The sequence below is a fragment of the Labeo rohita genome, chromosome 20 (genome assembly GCF_022985175.1).
Source record: "Labeo rohita strain BAU-BD-2019 chromosome 20, IGBB_LRoh.1.0, whole genome shotgun sequence".
Lineage (NCBI taxonomy): Eukaryota > Metazoa > Chordata > Actinopteri > Cypriniformes > Cyprinidae > Labeo > Labeo rohita.
In genome coordinates this window covers 6,058,143-6,077,276 of record NC_066888.1, presented here as the reverse complement: position 1 = coordinate 6,077,276, position 19,134 = coordinate 6,058,143, and the positions used below count along the sequence as shown (strand labels likewise).

General features: G+C 35.0%; 1 protein-coding gene across 3 annotated transcripts in view; it reads right to left on the bottom strand.

Moving 5' to 3' along the window:
- si:dkey-174m14.3 (uncharacterized protein LOC563117 homolog) overlaps nucleotides 1-19,134 on the bottom strand; it is a 38,378-nt gene that overhangs the window by 10,219 nt on the left and 9,025 nt on the right. For 2 of the 3 annotated variants that reach the window (XM_051139445.1, XM_051139444.1), the window contains 2 exons: nucleotides 5,241-5,443; nucleotides 2,033-2,194 (listed from right to left, as the gene is read on the bottom strand). In XM_051139445.1, coding sequence (XP_050995402.1) covers nucleotides 2,033-2,194; nucleotides 5,241-5,338 — 260 coding nt within the window. In that variant the 5' untranslated portion in view covers nucleotides 5,339-5,443. The remainder of the gene's footprint in view (nucleotides 1-2,032; nucleotides 2,195-5,240; nucleotides 5,444-19,134) is intronic. The other variant, XM_051139443.1, reaches the window with a different exon arrangement.

Below are 19,134 nucleotides of genomic sequence, written 5' to 3'. Positions count from 1 at the left end.
GTTTTCTGGGTGTTGTGATGTCACAACCTAGCCCATTAAAATAAATCCTGCCTATGGTAATTCTAATGGTTGAGAGGTGGGTAGGGATGAGGTGGGGGATTAGCCTAACTTTAGCGATGCAGCACGGAGAGCCGCTTCTGGGACACTTTAACAAGCCGCGGGGTGGCTGGTATAAACACAAGCATTGAAGGAGAAGTCCACTTCAAGAACAAAGATTTACAGATAATGTACTCACCCCCCTTATCATCCAAAATGTTCATGTGTTTCTTTCTTCAACCGTAAAAAAAAAAAATAATGTTTTTTTGAGGAAAACATTTAAGCATTTTTCTCCATATAATAGACTGATATGATGCCCTGAGTTTGAACTTCTAAAATGCAGTTTAAATGCGGCTTCAAACGATCCCAAATGCGGTTGTAAACGATCCCAGAGGAAGAAGGGTCTTATCTAGAAAAACGATGGGTTATTTTTATAAAAATAATACAATTTAAATACTTTTTAATGTCAAACGCTCGTCTTGTCTTACTCTGCCTGGACTGTTTTGTTCCAGTTCATGTCAGTTAGGGTATGTCGAAAAACTCCCATCTCTTGTTCTCCCTCAACTTCAAATTGTCCTATATCGCTGTTTTACCTTTTTTGTTAAGGGTGTTTGATCTTCTTTGCATGTTCACTTTCAGTACTTCTGCAGCAATGTAGGATGATTTTGAAATGATTTTTGAGGGAGAAAATACGATTGGAGTTTTTTGACATACCCTAACTGTCTTGAGCCAGAATACACAGAGTTCGGCAGAGGAAGACAAGCATTTGAGATTACAAATTTTAAGGCTGCAATCGTTTACAACCGCATTTGGGATCGTTTGAAGCCGCATTTAAACTGCATTTTGGAAGTTCAAAATCGAGGCACCATAGCAGTCCATTATATGGATAAAAATGCTGAAATGTTTTTCTCAATAAACATAATTTCTTTACAACTGAAGAAAGAAACATGAACATCTTGGATGACAAGGGGGTGAGTACATTATCTGTAAATTTTTGTACTTGAAGTGGACTTCTCCTTTGACTAGAGTGGCCACGTTAGAGCAGTGACGTGCCGCAGACATGTGCAGTATAGGGGATCGAAACACATGCGGAGGCGTTGACTAGAGTGGCCGTGTCAGAGCCATAACGCGTCGCAGACGTGTGCAGTGTGTGGTAAGAGATTTATCCATCATACTGTGTAGATAGCTTCACTTATAATGCGAGTGTTTTTTAAAATGCATAAACTTACACTAGGTTAGGCTAATCAGTGATGATGTTCTTTGATAATATTAATGTTCTTTGCTCTTTTCTGTAGCTGCTTTTTTGAATAAAGGAAATGTCAGCATTATAATTAGTAACTTACAATGTTTTTATTCAATTGTTGTCATGGTAAATACATTAAATTAAGTCATATTAAAAACATTAGGCTGCTTTTAGCCTTGAGCTGGTTTCGGGCAATGAAACTAAGTATGTAAATAATTAAATCAGCATGATAATATCATGTATCGGTGATCTCGCAGGCTGATGATAAGACCCAACACTATTGCAGCGTCAACTATACATTAATATATCCTTAACTATAACGTAGCAGATGAAACCTGCTGCTTTGGCAAGGGGCGTGGCAGTACTGAAACATGTCTAAGCTGTTCACCAATCACAACGCACTGGGACAACTAACCAATCACAACACATTTCGTTTTTCGGAAGGCGGGCCTTCATCAAAACGGGACATAATTGAGCCATTTGTGCCAGGCTGGAAGAAAGGTATTGTAATAATGTAAATGATGTGAAAAACCACATGAGAGCATGTATTAGTACACCCTCTTCTAGTACACCAAGACTTTGTGAAAGAGCATAATAGGACCTCTTTAAAGAGCATAGTGTAAGTAGGTGAATTGGGACGCAGCCATTTTTCAAGTTGATTATCCTGTCTGATAAATTGTTCAGTTAGTTACCATATGTGATTAGAAAGCCCCACTGTTTTAAGGCCAGATGCTATGTGTACGCTCTTCTTACCGGCGTAATTTGTCGGTGAACTTGTCAAGCTCCTCCTGGGCTCGGCGCAGCTCGGTTTCCAGGTACTGCCTCGTGGAGTCAAACTCACGCTCTAACAGCTCCAGCTTATGTGTGGTGTAAGAGAGACGCTTGCGCAGGTCTTCCTTCTGTTCCTGCAGAGAGCTACATACAGATGCACATGTGATTACATTCACTTCATATGCCGAAAATAGTCCCTGAATCCGTTCTACATGGATCAGGCAGACATTCAGGATCAATAAAGGGAATGTAAAATCAAAACAGCTATTTTGTATGAATTACACCTCAGCCAGATTTATGAATGTATTTGACTTATTGTGCATGACGTGATCGATAACTGTCATACAACCCACTGATCGCATTTAGCGCAACCCAAACACACTCATGTCAAGAGTGCCTTTGGTAAATCAGGTTTACTGACCTTTTTAATCCCCAACACTCATTTTTCCCATTTCCCACATTGATCCTTAGTCACATGACCAAGCCATGTACAGACGGTCTATTTATAGATCAAACGCACAAGCGGGGATGGGGTGAGAGAAATGGATGGAACCAAACACAGCTTTTTACGACACGTAAGAGAACCACTGACGGCCCTAATGGTTTGGTATTGATGGACAGATGTGTGGTGAACGGTAATGACTTTCTGGCTGCTGATAGAGCCGGCGGCTTTCAGCATGCCACAAACTACGCTTGATCAGACGGCCAGACAACACGTGTCTGAAGCAGTGAGGATGTAACACGTCTGAGCGATAAATGTACTGACAATCGATACACACGTGTATTTGAAAGCGAGCACACGCGCAAGCCAGCACACACTTATTCTCAGCAGGATACAGCAGAACACACAACACAGATTCACACAGTGTTAACACTTCTGATGCATCAATACAGACGCATAAAAAAAATAGCAAGGCATTAAAGCCAAAACATTATGCCTAAAATGAAAACTGGATTCCCCTAACAAAATGTAGTATTGTGGTGCCATGGTAGTAATATGAAAATGAATAAATAACATAGTCAAAAAACTAGGGCTGTCAATCAATTAAGAATCGGAAAAAAATAATTGCACAGATTTCTGTAAATAATTGTGAATAATTGCACATGACATTAAAATTAAACATTGAAAGTTATTTTAGTTTGCAAGTGTACTAATGAATTAAAATACACAAAAATAAACAAACAAACAAAAAAAATCATAAACTGAATTAGTAAAAACTAGGTCTGTCAATTACTAAAGAATTAACAGTACATATTTTTGTAAATAATTGCAAATGATTGCACATAGCATTGAAAATAATTTTAAATTGCAAGTGAACTAGTTAATTAAAAAAATACATGAAGCGAACTAGGGCTAATAATTGATAAAAAAAAAATAATAATTGCACAACATTAAAATTGGAAAATTGAAAATAATATTAATTTGCAAGTGAACTAGTTGATTGAAGGGGAGGGGGGATAGTACTCATTTTTGTAAATAATTGCAAAAAATTGCACATAACATTAAAATCTGAAATTTGAAAATAGTTTTAACCTGCAAGTTAACTAGTTAATTAAAAAAAAAAAAAAAAATTATTTTAAAAATCAAAAATATATAATACTAATAATAATAGTGCATTTTTTGTAAATAATTGCAAATAATTGAAAAAAAAAAATTAATTTGCAAGTGAACCAGTAAAAAATAAATAAACAAATAATAATAATAATAATAATAATAATAAAGAAATAATGAAGAAAAAAGAAATAGTAAGAGCTAGGGCTGATAATTGATAAAAATAAATAAATAAATAAATAAATAATAGTACATATCTATCATGTAAATAAATGCAAAGAACTGTATATAACATTAAAATGTAAAAAAAAAAAAAAAATTCAAAATTACAAGTGAATAGTTAATTCAAGTTAATTCAATAATAATAATAATAATAAGAAAAGAGAAATAGTAAAAACTAGGGCTGATAATTGATAATAAATAAATAATAGTAATACATATTTTTGTAAGTAATTGCAAAGAATTGCACATAACATTAAAACGTTAACAAAATCATAAAAATAGTAAATAGTAAAAATAGTAAAACCTAGGTCTGGCAATTTATTAAAAAGAAAAAAGAAAATAGTACATATTTTGTAAATAATTGCAAATAATTGCACATAACTTTAAAATCTGAAAATTGAAAATAGTTTTAAATTACAAGTGAACTAGTTCATTAAAAAAATACAAAAAATCATAAACTGAAATAATAAAAACTAGGTCTGATAATTTATTAAAAAGGAAAAAGAAAATAGTACATATTTTTTGTAAATAATTGCAAAGAATTGCAGATAACTTAAAAATCTGAAAATAGTTTTAAATTACAAGTGAACTAGTTCATAGAAAAAAATACAAAAAATCATAAACTGAAATAGTAAAAACTAGGTCTGATAACTGATTTAAAAAATGTATAGTACATATTTTTGCAAATAATTGCGAAGAATTGCACATAACTTTAAAATAAGAAAACTGAAAATGATTCAAAATTGCAAGTGAACTAGTTTAAAAAAATCATAAAGTGAAACAGTAAAAACTACAGCTGATAATTGACAAAAATTTAATAGTACATATTTTTGTAAATAATTGTGAAGAATTGCACCCAACAATAAAAATATATATATATAATTTTAACACATTTTAACTTTATTAAGATTTACATTGTTTTTGTTTTTTCACAGTTCAACCTTTAAGTTATAATCTACCTTCATTATATAATTTATATGCTTTTTTTCCTTTTTATGAATATATGCCAGTGTGTACTCACAACTTAGCTATTACTAAGACATATGTGAAAACTAGCACCATCTCTTCTACGTCTGAATTTGAGTCGATGTCTACACTGGTCATAGTCTGTATATGACACTGCGTGATTTGTTCCACATCTTACCCATTGTATACTGACAAGTGTTTGTTTGCATATTACTTTACTAATTTCTTTAAACAGCCCTGTTTAGCAAAACAAACACTTCCATAGTCACAAGTGGACTGGAGAGCAGATGATTATGGTCCTGTAAGTACAATAACACAATCATTGGTCCACACTTGTCCACAACAGCACTTATGATGGTCAATCTGTCAGAGCTCAGCACTCGACGGAGATGCACATGGTTGATGGGATGACTGTGGTGGGCGGACGACGGGGTTGAGAGAGCATCTTACCTCTTTTTCTGATGTTTACAACCATTTCGAGAGGTTTTAAGGGCTGTTTTCCCAATATATATCTTTTTCATGGTTTTTCGCAGTAGGCCACCTCTCATGAAGGTCTGTGTATAAATTCTCCGCTCCCTAACAGGGATTCCACTTATTCCTGCTTGAGTCTGAGGTTACGTTTCCCATGCAGCCCTGACAGACCGCTGGAGATCCTGCCAACAGAGCAAAGAGAGCGACGGGTGGCGCTTGCAATCATATTACAAAATAATAGCGACAGCAATTAAGAAAGTGTCATCAAACTTGCGATTCATGCATGAAACTGTCACGGCGAGAATGAGCGCGCTGCGACAGGCGTAATTAACCTCTTTGGGCCGATGCCACTGCGCTGATGTTTCGGTGTGACTGGAGGTCCCTCGCACAGGTGCGTTTGTGAGCGACGAGATGAATTAAGGTGAGAACGCGATGAGACAGCTTGCGACTTCATCAAAAAAACATTCTCATGCAGAGCCTTACTTGCGCGTAGGTAATCTATAGAGCGCTGCAGCTTGGGGAATATTTATACTGCACATTTATGGCACCTTTTCCACTAATAGGGTTCGAAACAAGCACCGAAACTGTTCAAAAGCTTAAAAGGAGGTGCCCAAACTTCTTTTAAAGGACTGGCAGCCTCACTAAATCTTATACGAGCTACTGAATATTAATTTTAGATGAGGTTTGCAGTTTGGAAAAAAATTGTTACCTGGGACATGCTAAATTTGTTATTTTCTTATGCTGAGCAAAACTATTTCTTTCATTGAAAATACAGTGATATCTCTTTCAGTGTTACATGATTGTTCCAACCTGGTCTCATGACTAAAACGTATGAGTAATGAGTACATATACAGTCATGGCCAAAAATATCGGCACCCTTGCAATTCTGTCAGAAAATGTGACGCTTCTCTCAGAAAATTGTTCCAATTGCAAATGTGGTATTTACATGCTTATTGTTATTTGTTTTGCACAAAAAAACACTGAGAAGAAAAGTCAAATTTAATCAAATTTCACACAGAACTCAAAAATGGACTGAACAAAATTATTAGCACCTTGTCAAAATTGTAAGAAATAATTGCTTTTCAAGCATGTGATGCTCCTGTAATTTTTTTAGACACACCTGTGGCAAGTAACAGGTGTGGGGAAATATAGTAATCACACCTGCAACCAGTTAAAATGAAGAAAAAGTTGACTCAACCTTTGTGTTGTAGTGTAAAGAGTTGTCTGTGGATTTGAGAAAAAAAAAATATGGAAAAACATGGACAATCTCAAGACTACAAGTCCATGTCCAGAGATCTTAATATTCCTGTGTCCACTGTGTGCAATATCATCAAGAGGTTTATACCCCATGGCACTGTAGCTAACCTCCCTGGATGTGGACGGAAGAGCAAAATTAATGAAAATTTACAACAAAGGATTGTTCGAATGGTGGATAAAGAACCCAGATTAGCTTCCAGACAAATTCAAGCTGATCTGCAGACACAGGGTACCACAGTATCAGCTCACACTTTCCGTCACCATCTGATGAAAAGGGACGCTATGGTAGGAGACCGAGGAGGACACCACTGCTGACACAAAGGCATAAAAAAGCAAGACTGGAGTTTGACAAAACTACAATCCTTCTAGGAGAACGTGCTGTGGACAGGTGAGACAAAAGTAGAGCTTTTTGGTAAAGGACATAATGGGACTGTTTACAGAAATAAATGAGGCCTCTAAAGAAAAGAACACAGTCCCTACAGTCAAACATGGTGGAGGTTCAAAGATGTTTTGGGGTTGCTTTGCTGCTTCTGGCACTGGATGCCTTGATTGTGTGAACGGTATCATGAAATCTGATGATTACCAAAGAATTTTGGGGTGCAACGTAGTGGCCAGTGTCAGAAAGCTGTGTCTCCACCAGAGGTCATGGGTCTTCCAGCAGGACAATGACCGGAAACACACTTCAAAAAGCACTCAGAAATGGTTACAAACAAAGTGCTGGAGAGTTCTGAAATGGCCAGCAATGAGTCCAGATCTGAATCCCACAGAACACCTGTGGAGAGATCTCAAAACAGCAGTTGGGAGAAGGCATCCTTCAAATCTGAATGACCTGGAGCAGTTTGCAAAAGAAGAGTGGTCCAAAATTCCAGTAGAGAGCTGTAAGAAACTCATTCATGGTTACAGTAAGTGATTGATCTCAGTTTTTTTTTTACAAAGGGGGTGCTACCACATATTAAGCCAATCATTTTTTTGGGTTCTGTGTGGAATTGTATCAGATTTGTCTTTTCTTCTCAGTTTTTTTGTGTTGTTTCAATGCAAACAAAAATGAGTACCAAACCATTTGCAACTGCACCAGTTTTCTGAGAGAAGGGTTGCATTTTCTGACAGAAGGGTGCAAGGGTGCTGATATTTTTGGCCATGACTGTATCAATGCAGTTTCCAAAAGAAATGAACACTAGAGGCGGTAAAACAATGAGCACATGTAATCATTTTTGTACACAGTTACGATTACAGCTCTGTATGATTTGCTTTCCAGAGGAAACAAGTTTGCTCAGTAGCTCAGCCAGCACAGAACTGGACTTGGGATGTGAAATTCTTGGGTACCAGTCCTGTGAAAAACGTGACTCACAATGAAAAAGCTGAAAGATGAGCGATCAAAAAACAAGCTAAAATGGCATGCTTGCAATTGTGTTTTTACGTCACATTCACTTCTGTTCATACTATTGGGTATTTAGGTGAAGCACAGATGGTACGTTATTTTAAAACATCACAGAGCATTAAAGTTTTAGCGCCACTCGACGGACATTTCAAGTCAGAACTGCGGTGACACATACAAAACCAACGTCACATAAAACATACCATATGTACGTTCTTCTGTTCTGGGGAAACTGTTCTGCACCACTCAGTGGACATTTCACATTGAATATGTCACGAAACGTACATGGCGGTACGTGTTTTGCGTCTTGTGAAAAAGTTTCCAGAGGTACGGTTGCGTCATGAGACCAGGTTGAATTGAGAGATCATTCTAATATGTAGACATTGATGCTCAAAATTTCTTATTATAAATGTTGAAAACATTCAGCACATTAGAATAATTTCTGAATGATCATGTGACACTGAAGGGTGGAGTAATGATGTTGAAAATTCAGTTTTGTTTCACAGGAATAAAATACAATAAAAGTATTGTCTTAAGTAGCATGGGTATATTTGTAGCAATAGCCAACAATACATTGTATGGGTCAAAATTATTAATTTTTCTCTTATGCCAAAAACCATTAGGATATTAAGTAAAGATCATGTTTCATGAAAATATTTTGTGTATTTCCTACCATAAATATATCAAAGCTTAATTCTTGAGTAGTAATAAGCATTGCTAAAAACATTATTTGGACAACTTTAAAGGTGATTTTCTCTTTTTTTTTTTTTTTTTTTGGCACTCTTAGGTTCAGATTTTCAAAGTTGTATCTTGGCCAAAGCTTTCAGATGATGTATAAATCATTTATCACTTAAAAACAATTATCTTGACATTTAAAAAAAAAAAAAAAAAAAAAACTTGAAACCAATTTTGTGGTCAGGGGTCACATATATTAAATTAGAAAACAGTTATTTTAAACTGCAATAATATTGCACAATTTTTTTGAATCATACTTCCACCATATATGAGTCTAAATGGTATTAATTCTTGCGTGTCACTAAAAAACTCCATTTTGCTCTAATAGTGGACATACAAAATGCGAGACACGACAAAATATAAAAGTTTTTGGACAATTAAAATGAGTGAATTAAAACATTTTGCTAAAATGAATTACATATCAACAGAGTATGTGACAATTACGGCATTGTTGTATCATTTTGTGGATCAGCATATAGTATACAGTATTACAGTTTGAACCACAATAAGTACCACATTGTAAACTGGGTATCAGGAATTAATTTCTTCATCACATATTTGTTTATCTTGATCAATGTTAATTTTTAAATATACAAGATTTTCTATGTAATTATGTGACATACAACAAAATAAAATTTTAATTTAAAATTTAAAGTGTTTTAGTCTCACATAAAGTATTTAATAGCCAGTGTTATTTCAGTATCATTGATATATTAGAGCTCTTGTATTTGAATTAGATTTTATTTAAAGTTTTTATTTTTATTTTATTTTATGTTTTAGTTGTGTATTTTTTTATTAGTTTCCTATGTCTAGTTTTTCTTAAGTTTTAGGGGTTTTTTTCTTATGTTTTCTTTTAGTACTTCAACTAAACAAAAATTAGAAAAGTTGCCTATACATTTATACGACAGATCATTCTGGCCCTTGAATCTGATTGGCTAAGAGGGGTGTGATATGCTAGTGATAACAGAACTTCAACCATTTCACAGTTTGTATCACTGCGTTTGCAGTATTTCTCACAGCGAGTGTTATGGCAGACACCCAAATCCACAAATTTTTGTTTAGTTGAAGTTGTAGTGCTAAAAAATCCCCTAAAACTTAAGAAAACTATATAGACTTAAAATAACGTTTTGTGTCAACAGAATGTAGTTTTAAGAGTTTTTTAGGGGGAGAATATACTTCAAAGATAGCATCTATTTGAAAACTTGCTTTAATTTTTTTCGGAGATGTGAGCTCCAGGGCATCAGCAGCCATTCAGTGCTCATGAACCCGCCAAGAACAGCCTTACCTCGGCCAGTTCTTCTGGATTTTGCCTCTGGCTCTGATGTCTCTATTATGGTTAAACAGATATAATTTGTTATGAGTAAATCTAACAGGGAGACTTTGGTCTCATTAATCTATTAATTGTTCCAGAGGAATTAGTTTTGACTAAGGGCAAAATCTCATCACGTTATATTTAATGTAAAATTAATGCTGTATATCAGAGCGCTCCCTTGGAATTGTCTACGCAATGATGAACTGAAAAATTGAAAAAAGTATTAATTATTAAGTATTAAAATAAAAACAGCTGAACATAAGTTCACAAATAAAATATATTGTTTAAATTGTTACTGCTCTGAGTTATTATTTTGGAATAAATGTATATTATATTTCAAATACATATATATTTTTTTCTTTTTCTGATAATGTTTATTTAACCAAGAAAATGCAACTAGGACATGAATTTACAATAGAAAAAAAAAAAGCTAGTGATATGTATAACGTTAAGACATATAGTTAAGAGAGTTGATAATCTAACATATACTTCTCAGAATAAAATAAAATAAAATAAAATAAAATAAAATAAAATAATAAAAACATGGTATTTGTGCCTCCAGTGCTTTAAAATATTTAACGATGGGATACCAGTTTCACCCTATTCTTGGAAAGTGCCTTTTGCTTTGTTTTCCTCTCTCTCTCTGGCTTTATTTTAGCACAGATATGTGCACTGAAAGACATCATGTTTCCTGTTTCCTGTTGCGTATTTCCATCCAGTCCATCAGATGAGGATGGTGGGATTTTTGTGACAATTGATTATGCGTTTCTCTTTGGTTTCCCCCACCTCTGACTCATCGCACACTCATTTTTTCTCTCTCCCGTCTGAATCACCGCAGGGTGTCAATATAACACATCTCCCTAAATCCTCGCCCACGAACATTTACCACATCACGAGGGGCAAGTATACTCCCACGGCGGGCCACGGAAGTCAATGCGTCTTATATCATGGGGGGCCGCAGCCGCTGCATTGGCTGCATTGGCTGTATTTGATATTTCGGAAAGAGCAGCTGACATTTTAGAGGCACGAGGGAGAGAATGAAAGACAAGTGGAGCTGGAAGATTAGAGGGGCAGGAGTGAGACGGAAGAAAGGAATGAGCGACAGGAAAACGAGAGGTGTGAAACGGCCTCTCATCTCACCTCCACCTTGTACTCTGCGCCTCTCAACGCAGAGAGATTATTTCCCAGAAAACCCCCTCATCGCAGAAGCACAAGTAGCTGCACTGACATCCCATGATGCACCACACATACACACATGGACTGACATACACATCACAAAGTGTGTGGATCAACTAAACAAGATGGAAACAAAATGGACGAGGGTTGCCAGGTCTGCGTAACAAAACCAGCCCAACTGCTAATTAAAACAATCCAAATTATGGCCAAAACCCGTTCTGGGTCAAAATCTGATTAAAATGGATCGCACACACTAACTTACAACTGGATCTCATACGATAAACAATAACATTAATTGCATTAACACCAATATATAAATTTCCATCTTTTTAAAATATCAGTATTAATTGATTACAATAACTATGTTGTGACTATGTATCTTTAATTATATGGGGAAAAAAACAGTAAATACTGTAGATTGAGGAGTCTCATAAATCTAAGAGATTCAATACTATTTATTTATTATTATTTATTTATTTATTTATTTTATTTTATATGTCTCTTATGCTCACTGAGGCTGCATTTATTTGGTTAAAATACAGTAAAAAAAAAAAAATATATATATATATATATATATATTGTGAAATATCATTACAATTTAAAATAAGTGTTTTCCATTTTAAAATATTTTAAAATGTCATGTATTCCTGCAAATCAAAGCTGAATTTTTTTTAGCATCATTGCTCCAGTCTTCAGTCACACGATCATTCAGAAATAATTTAAAAAGCTGATTTGCTGCTCAAGAAATGTTTGTAATTATTATCAATGTTGAAAACAGTTATGCTGCTTAATATTTTTTTGTGAAAAACATAATAATTCTCTGGTGACATTTTAAATGTCTCTACTGTCGCGTTTGATCAATTTAATGTATACTTGGTGAAAAAATAAATAAACAAATAAATACATAAAAATACTGACCAACAGTAGTGTACAGTTCTCAGTTCACTTCAAATTAAACATAACCAGAAAATTACTTGTGGTTGAGTGAAGCAGACAATAACAGTTCACTTACTAAGAGAGTCTAATTCAAATTGCTAACTGATGAGTGAGTTTGAGTCTGTTTCTTGAAACTTTTTCACAATTTTCCCAATTGGTAGCTAGATTTAAAATTATTGCTATTATTTTAGTCACAGCCTGTACCTTTACTTTACTTTCTTAATACACTGTCTTAATTCATGGTCTTAATGTGCATGATTCATCAGTACGTGTTATTCCAAAGAAGAAAGAAGTTTACACTTACAGTGTCCTTGTAACAGTGTAATTATACATTTAAGTACTGAGCAATATTAATAGACTAGGATGAGGGTTTGGTTTAGGGTTAAAAAAGGACAGGAAAAATTATAGGAAAAATCTTTCTAAAAGAAAGTTTGGTCTGTGGTAAATATTAATTATACTTGGACGTTTTGCTTACAACATACATTACACACACTCATGCTAAAAGTGTAAGTTTTGAAGCATATTTATAAAAAATAAATGCATGTTTGTAATAACTACCAGTGGCTTACAGTGGTCCTCACCTTTTTTTTTTTTAATTAAATATAAATTCATGTCTCAGTCACATTGTTTTGGTTAAACACTACCAGAATAAAAATCTAAATTGCATTTTTACATTAACAATTTAATTAATGTGATATTTTATTTATTAAAAGCAATATAAATCTCATCAGTTTACTGTTTGTAAGCATTTTACATTTATTCCACAAAAACAAATCAAGGCAGTAACAATTTAAAGGGGTCATCGCATGCAAAACTCACTTTTACTTGTTGTTTGAATATAAATGTGTGTTGGCAGTGTGTGTACACAACCACCCTATAATGCTAAAAATCCACTCAGTGGTATTTTTAAAATCTTTATACGTAATATCTCCTTTTTCAAATCAAGCCATTCTCGGCATCTTGCCTGTGTGACATCACACCAAACAAGGTCGCTCCTACAATAGTTGATTGATTTATATGACCATCTTACCTTAGAACCGCCCTGAGTGAGCTGAGTGAGCTGTAAACAGTCTTTGTTTCGACGACAGTGCAGGGGAAGACAAGAATGTCTCCTAAGCGATTGAGGTGATATGTTGTTGAATCTAATAATGAACATAGGTGTCGTCATTTACTCTTGCTGCTGCTGAAGCCGCAGAGGATTAACGTAACTTTCGTTTTTGAAGGAAATGTGCCCGGGGATCTACATAAATGCGTCTATGTTCGTGCAAATCTTTCGTGATCCAGCTTCACTTACAGAAGAAGTGAGTATAAGGGTTTTTTATGCATCTTTGCAATTTGCCTTTCCTAATAAGGTGCTAGTTAGCCAGTTTTGCGGCTAAATGCAGCTAAACAGTGCTGCTTGTCACCCCACAGATGAGAGGCAAATGCAACAAAATGGCTCGCTCTGAAAAGCACGCATTCCATGAGACGAGACACAACACTGTGTTCACAAGAACGAGACAAGATTTTTAAAGGTGTCATTGGATGCTAAGTTCACTTTTACATGTTGTTTGAACATTAATGTGTGTTGGCAGTGTATGTACAAATCTACCCTATAATGATAAAAATCCATGTAGTGGTTTTTAATTAATCTGTAAAATAATATTCCCTTTTTCAGATCGAGCCATTCTCAGATGCCTGTCACTGTGGCGTCACACCGACAGAGGTCGCTCCCACGATAGTTGATTGACATGAGCGTTTTACCTCAGATCAACTGTAACAGTCTGCCCTCTTTGTTTTGATGCCGGAGCAGGGATGTAAGTTAGACAAGAATATCTCAGATTGAGCGATTGAGGTGTTGTGTTGCTGGATGTAATAATGAACGTAGTGGTCGTCATTTACTCCCAAAATCTGAGCCGCTGAAGATGCAGTAGATTATGCTTGTTTGTGAAGGGAATGCACCTCCCGATCTACATATATCCATCTATGTTCGCACAAATCATTCATGATCCAGCTTCACTTACAGCAGAAGTGAGTATAAGCGTTTTTTAATGAATCTTTGCGATCGCCTTTCCTAATAATGTGCTAGTTAGCAAGTTTAGAGACTAAACCAGCTAAATGTGACTAATGTAAACAGGCTCGTCTCTTCACAGAGAGAAGAGAGGGGCGGGGCGGGCAGAGCTCATTAACATTTAAAGCAGCCACGACCAGAATGAGATGATTTTTGCAGAGCTTATTTTGACAAGGTAAAAAGGCTGTTGTTTTACACAACCATTGAGAATTTTTAACCAAAGTATATTAGAGACTTTTCATTAAGACCCTAAAGCATCATATCAACTTGTGGAAAATGGGCATCCGATGACGCTTTTAAACTTTTAAAACTTTTAAAGAAATCCTCATTGACAGGATTGTTATTGTAGACAATAAGTGTTTATACCCAAACTATAAACTTTCATCCCAGTACCTCTGTTGTTTAAGTGCTCTAACACAGAAATAATGATTATAATGTGGTTGAAAAGACTGTTTCTTTAACACCTGTTTTACATTGTGAGCGTCAGTGGAGCGTGAGCAGCGCCTGTTTTGTCGCCGCCCATATTAGTGAATGAGAGCGTTCACATCGGAAGCGTAATGATGGCTCACCCTCTGATTTATTAACATGGGCAGCGACAAAACCTGCTTCTCACGCTCCACTGATGCTCGCAATGTGAAACAGTCGTTATAGACATAGCTAAATCATTCTCATTCAGGAATAAGATTGTGTGGGTATTTGAATCGAGATCTCGAAAATGTTTTGCAAGATATCCACGCGATCTCTCACATCCCTAGTTATTAAACAATTAGATATTTTATTTATGAACTGATGTTCAGCTGTTCCTTTTCATAATACACGTATTTTCAGATCAGTCAGCAGTGCTCTGTAAAAATGGTCTCAGACGCTGAGATTTACTTTTAATTTCAACAAGCTAACTACTCACTAAAAACCCACAGATCATGTTTTCAGACCATTAAAGTTTGAAGTTTTGACTTGACAAAGCTGTGATATATAAGTGTGTGAGTTGTTTACTTACTTTTTTATTAGTCTTCCCATTTACGCCATTATATTCATTCAGACTGATTTGTGAACACGGAACGCACACAAACACAAGAGGCGGGATTTATCACACGAACCAATCACAGCTGATCATAAACAGACATATTCAGTCTTATCACGATGATACCATTGACTTTCCCCCATTCATTCTCAATTTCCCACCACCAAACTCACCAACTTTAGGAGGTCTGTTAAAACTCATTGGTCTCAGAGGAGGCGAGAAAGATGCGAACTCCTGCTGTAACTTTACCTGCTGGTGTCGTGGTCGGACAATATTTCTTTAGAAAAATTAGTGATTTATACTCTTTTTACGTCATGTTTTGTAATATTTGTGTTGTTTTGTTTTTGTGCTATGCTTTTTTTTTCATCCAGTTTTTTGAGGAGACACTACTTCCCTTGCCTACTTAGAGAAATGCCTCTGGAAACGTTTGGGGTGTGAGTACTGACAGTTTGCGTCCCAGCATCACCAAGTTTACCAGAGACCTTATTTTACTAAGGAAATGAAAGACAACATTATAAATCTCATTGGAAAATCTTGAGGGAACGCAAGGTGAATTAGTCTTTTGGGTTTTAAAGTCACGACTGCAGCACTTTATTAACATTAACAGATGGGTAAGTAACCCAGCTGCCTTAAAATTTGAAGTTGATTCAACTCAAATATCTAAGTTGTCACTTAGTATAATTTAACATTTCAAGTTGAATAAAATTTTTTGAGTTGACTGAACTTAAAATTTTAAGGCAGCCAGGTTACAAATTATTTTAAGTTGACTGAGCAAATTGGGTTTTACAGTGTATAGGTAAACAGCGTTTTACAAATTACTTCAGGACACAGTTTCAGTATAGCCAATACAACCCAGTCTTCAGTCTCCACGTTCCCAGCCAAAAAAACCTCCTCAAAAGTCAAGTCGGAAATACTCCTCCACATCTCACATTCAGGTCTGGCTCCTTTCTGGCATGAAACGCCCACTTTTTACAACGCACTCAATTCCCAAAGGATACAATCAAGTCCTGCCCTACATTTTTTCTCTCTCCTTTTGTTTTTTGTTTTTTTCTCATTGACTATTTTGTTTTAATCTAAAATGCATCACATTACGGAAGTATGACGGTTTGTGAATTCCTTTTCATTCTGACTTTAAAAAAAAGAAGCCATGCAATTCACACAAGGCACAGTGGAATAATCCAGTCATTTATCTGCACTGACTTGATTTGTTGTTACTCTCTCTGTCTCTTTCACCCTCTATCTCTCACTCTCACTTTCAATCTCACATCATCCCTCCTTCCACCAGCCACCCACTTGCAAACAGCGGGGAATAATTATGGCTTAAGTGGATTATGCGGCCTGCAGATGGCAGATAAACGAAGAGGAGAAGAATCAGGACAGTCTATCCGGGCAGAACTGAGGATGAGCAAAGGAAATCTGATGGATGGAATGGGATTCCAAGAAGCAGCAGCAGCGACGCGTCATGCCGAGGGCCATGATAAAATGTGTCATGGTGCCCGGCAAATCAACTGGGAGTCACTTTTGCTGTGGGATTTAGATTCATTTTTGTGTGAAAATTGCTTGAAAACTAGGATAGGAAACTTTGCTGGGACGACATCTTGTCATGACTCTGAATGAGATAAATTGTGTCGTCCCGAAGGAAGCTTTAGGTTGAGTTTTAGTACTTATCACAATTTACTTTCAAAACCAATGGTGGGTATGCCATATCAGCATCTCACAAGTACATATCTAAGTCGTATTGTGCATCCAAATTAAAATAAATGAAATATAAATGACTTACGTTTAGATTTAGTATAAGCTGTTTAAATAATTATTTAATTAACAAACACACAACTTTTTTTGTCAAAATGGTTCCATAAAGAACCTTTAACATCTGAAGAACATTTCTGTTTCACAAAAGGTTCTTTGTGGTAAAAGAAGGTTCTTCTTATTATAAAAAGGTAAGAAAGATGGTTCTTTGAAGAACCTTTGACTAAATGGTTCTTTGTGGAACAAAAAATGGTTCTTCTATGGCATCGCTGTAAAGAACCTTTTAAAGCACCTTTATTTTTAAGAGTGTAAATGTTTTAGGAATTATTTCATTAAAAACATTTGTAATAAAGGTGAAAAATATCAATAACTTCACAATGCAAAAAAATGCTAATGGTCTTAAAAAGGTCCATCATTATCTTTCAGCAAATATATTTAAAATACAACAAATGAAATGAAAAACACACACACACACACACACACAATACCCCTGAGATGCAGGGATCTGCTAGTGTATAAAATATTAAACCTTCACGGCTGAATGTTGGCAGGCTGAATGGTACAAAGAAATTTCTGAATATGTACATACACAAGAGCGAACAGACGAGCTCACACGTGTTAAAAATAGCAACGCAGATTGATTTTAAACATGTTATAATAAACGATTCTTCAGAACAGACTGAGAACATCGGAGCCCAAGGCTGCAAAACATGGATTGTTTTCAGCCACGTCACTGCGGATTTAATTCAACTAACAGAATAAATACACAAAACAACAAACACTGAAACCAATAGTATGATCATATGCAACAGCTCTTGTAGACTAACAGCTTCTGAATGATCACAAGTCACTTTTTACAGCTACACTGATGACATTCAGTGGAACTGTCATTTTAAGATTCTGAAAAATAAGCATTACTTTTCGAAGACGCTCGTCAGAAACTCTAATAATCTCATAAATATCCTTACATATATTGCAGACTGTACTACAAAACTACAATATTACCATGTTTTGAAATGACTAACCATGCATGCATCCATTTTCCAGACATATATGTCTTCCACAATATGTCTGAATCATATTTTACCCTCAACGATATTATGCATATTTTGTGTAAACAAAATAAAACCCGTATTATATTAAGATTTGTTTGCAATGCAGTAAGCACATTCACCTAATTCTCATTAAAATGCCATATTTAAAAGACAAATTATTTATATATATTATGAAAGTGTTTGTTGTACTTTCTTTTTAATCTATGCTAATTTGTGCTAATTTATAATAAAGAAAAAATGTGGACACAGGATGAATTTCATTGCTGTGTAACAATAATTAGAATCTAATGAGAATCATCATTGAGAATAATGAGAATTACAAAATAAACAATCATTTGGATGTGCTACGGGCTGCGCTTAATTGTCATGAAAATGCATATTATAAGCTCAAATAAATAAATAAATAATATAACTATTATTCATATTATATGTGAACCTGGAACACAACATCAGTCATAAGGGTCAATTGTTTTAAGTTGAGATTTATACATCATCTTTAAGCTGAATAAATAAGCTTTCCATTAATGTATGGTTTGTAGTAATATTTGGCCGAGATACAACTACTTGAAAATCTGCAATCTGAGGGTGCAAAAAAATCTAAATATAAATCTAAATATTGAGAAAATCACCTTTAAATTTGTCCAAACAAAGTTCTTAGCAATGCATATTACTAATCAAAAATTAAAAAACTAAAAATATCTTCATGGAACATGATCTTTACTTGATATCCTAATGATTTTTGGCATAAAATAAAAATTGATAGTTTTGTATTTTCAGCTATTGCTACAAATGTACCCGTGCTACTTAAGACTGATTTTGTGGTCCAGGGTCACATATACAGTACGTGATATAATATAAAGTTGAATTATAAATTAAAATTAAATTAAGGTAGAGAACATAGTGTAATCTCCCTTCTCTACATGTTTTTTTTTTTATTTTGAGGTGGAAACTGATCATGATTCACTCATTTACATACAAAAACCTCTACATAACTTGTGGGAATGTTACTTCCTGTCTTTTAAAACATGATACTTGAACTAAACATGAATGGATCTCATGCTTTTTACTGTGCTGAAGAAGAGAAAGAACCAAGAAGGAGCTATTTCAGCGTGTTACATCAGATTTTTGCTGCACTGAGGGGTCAAGGCCACGCTGGCCGTTTGCAAAAAATTGGGATGATAATTGGTGTTTCACCTTATGTGTGCAT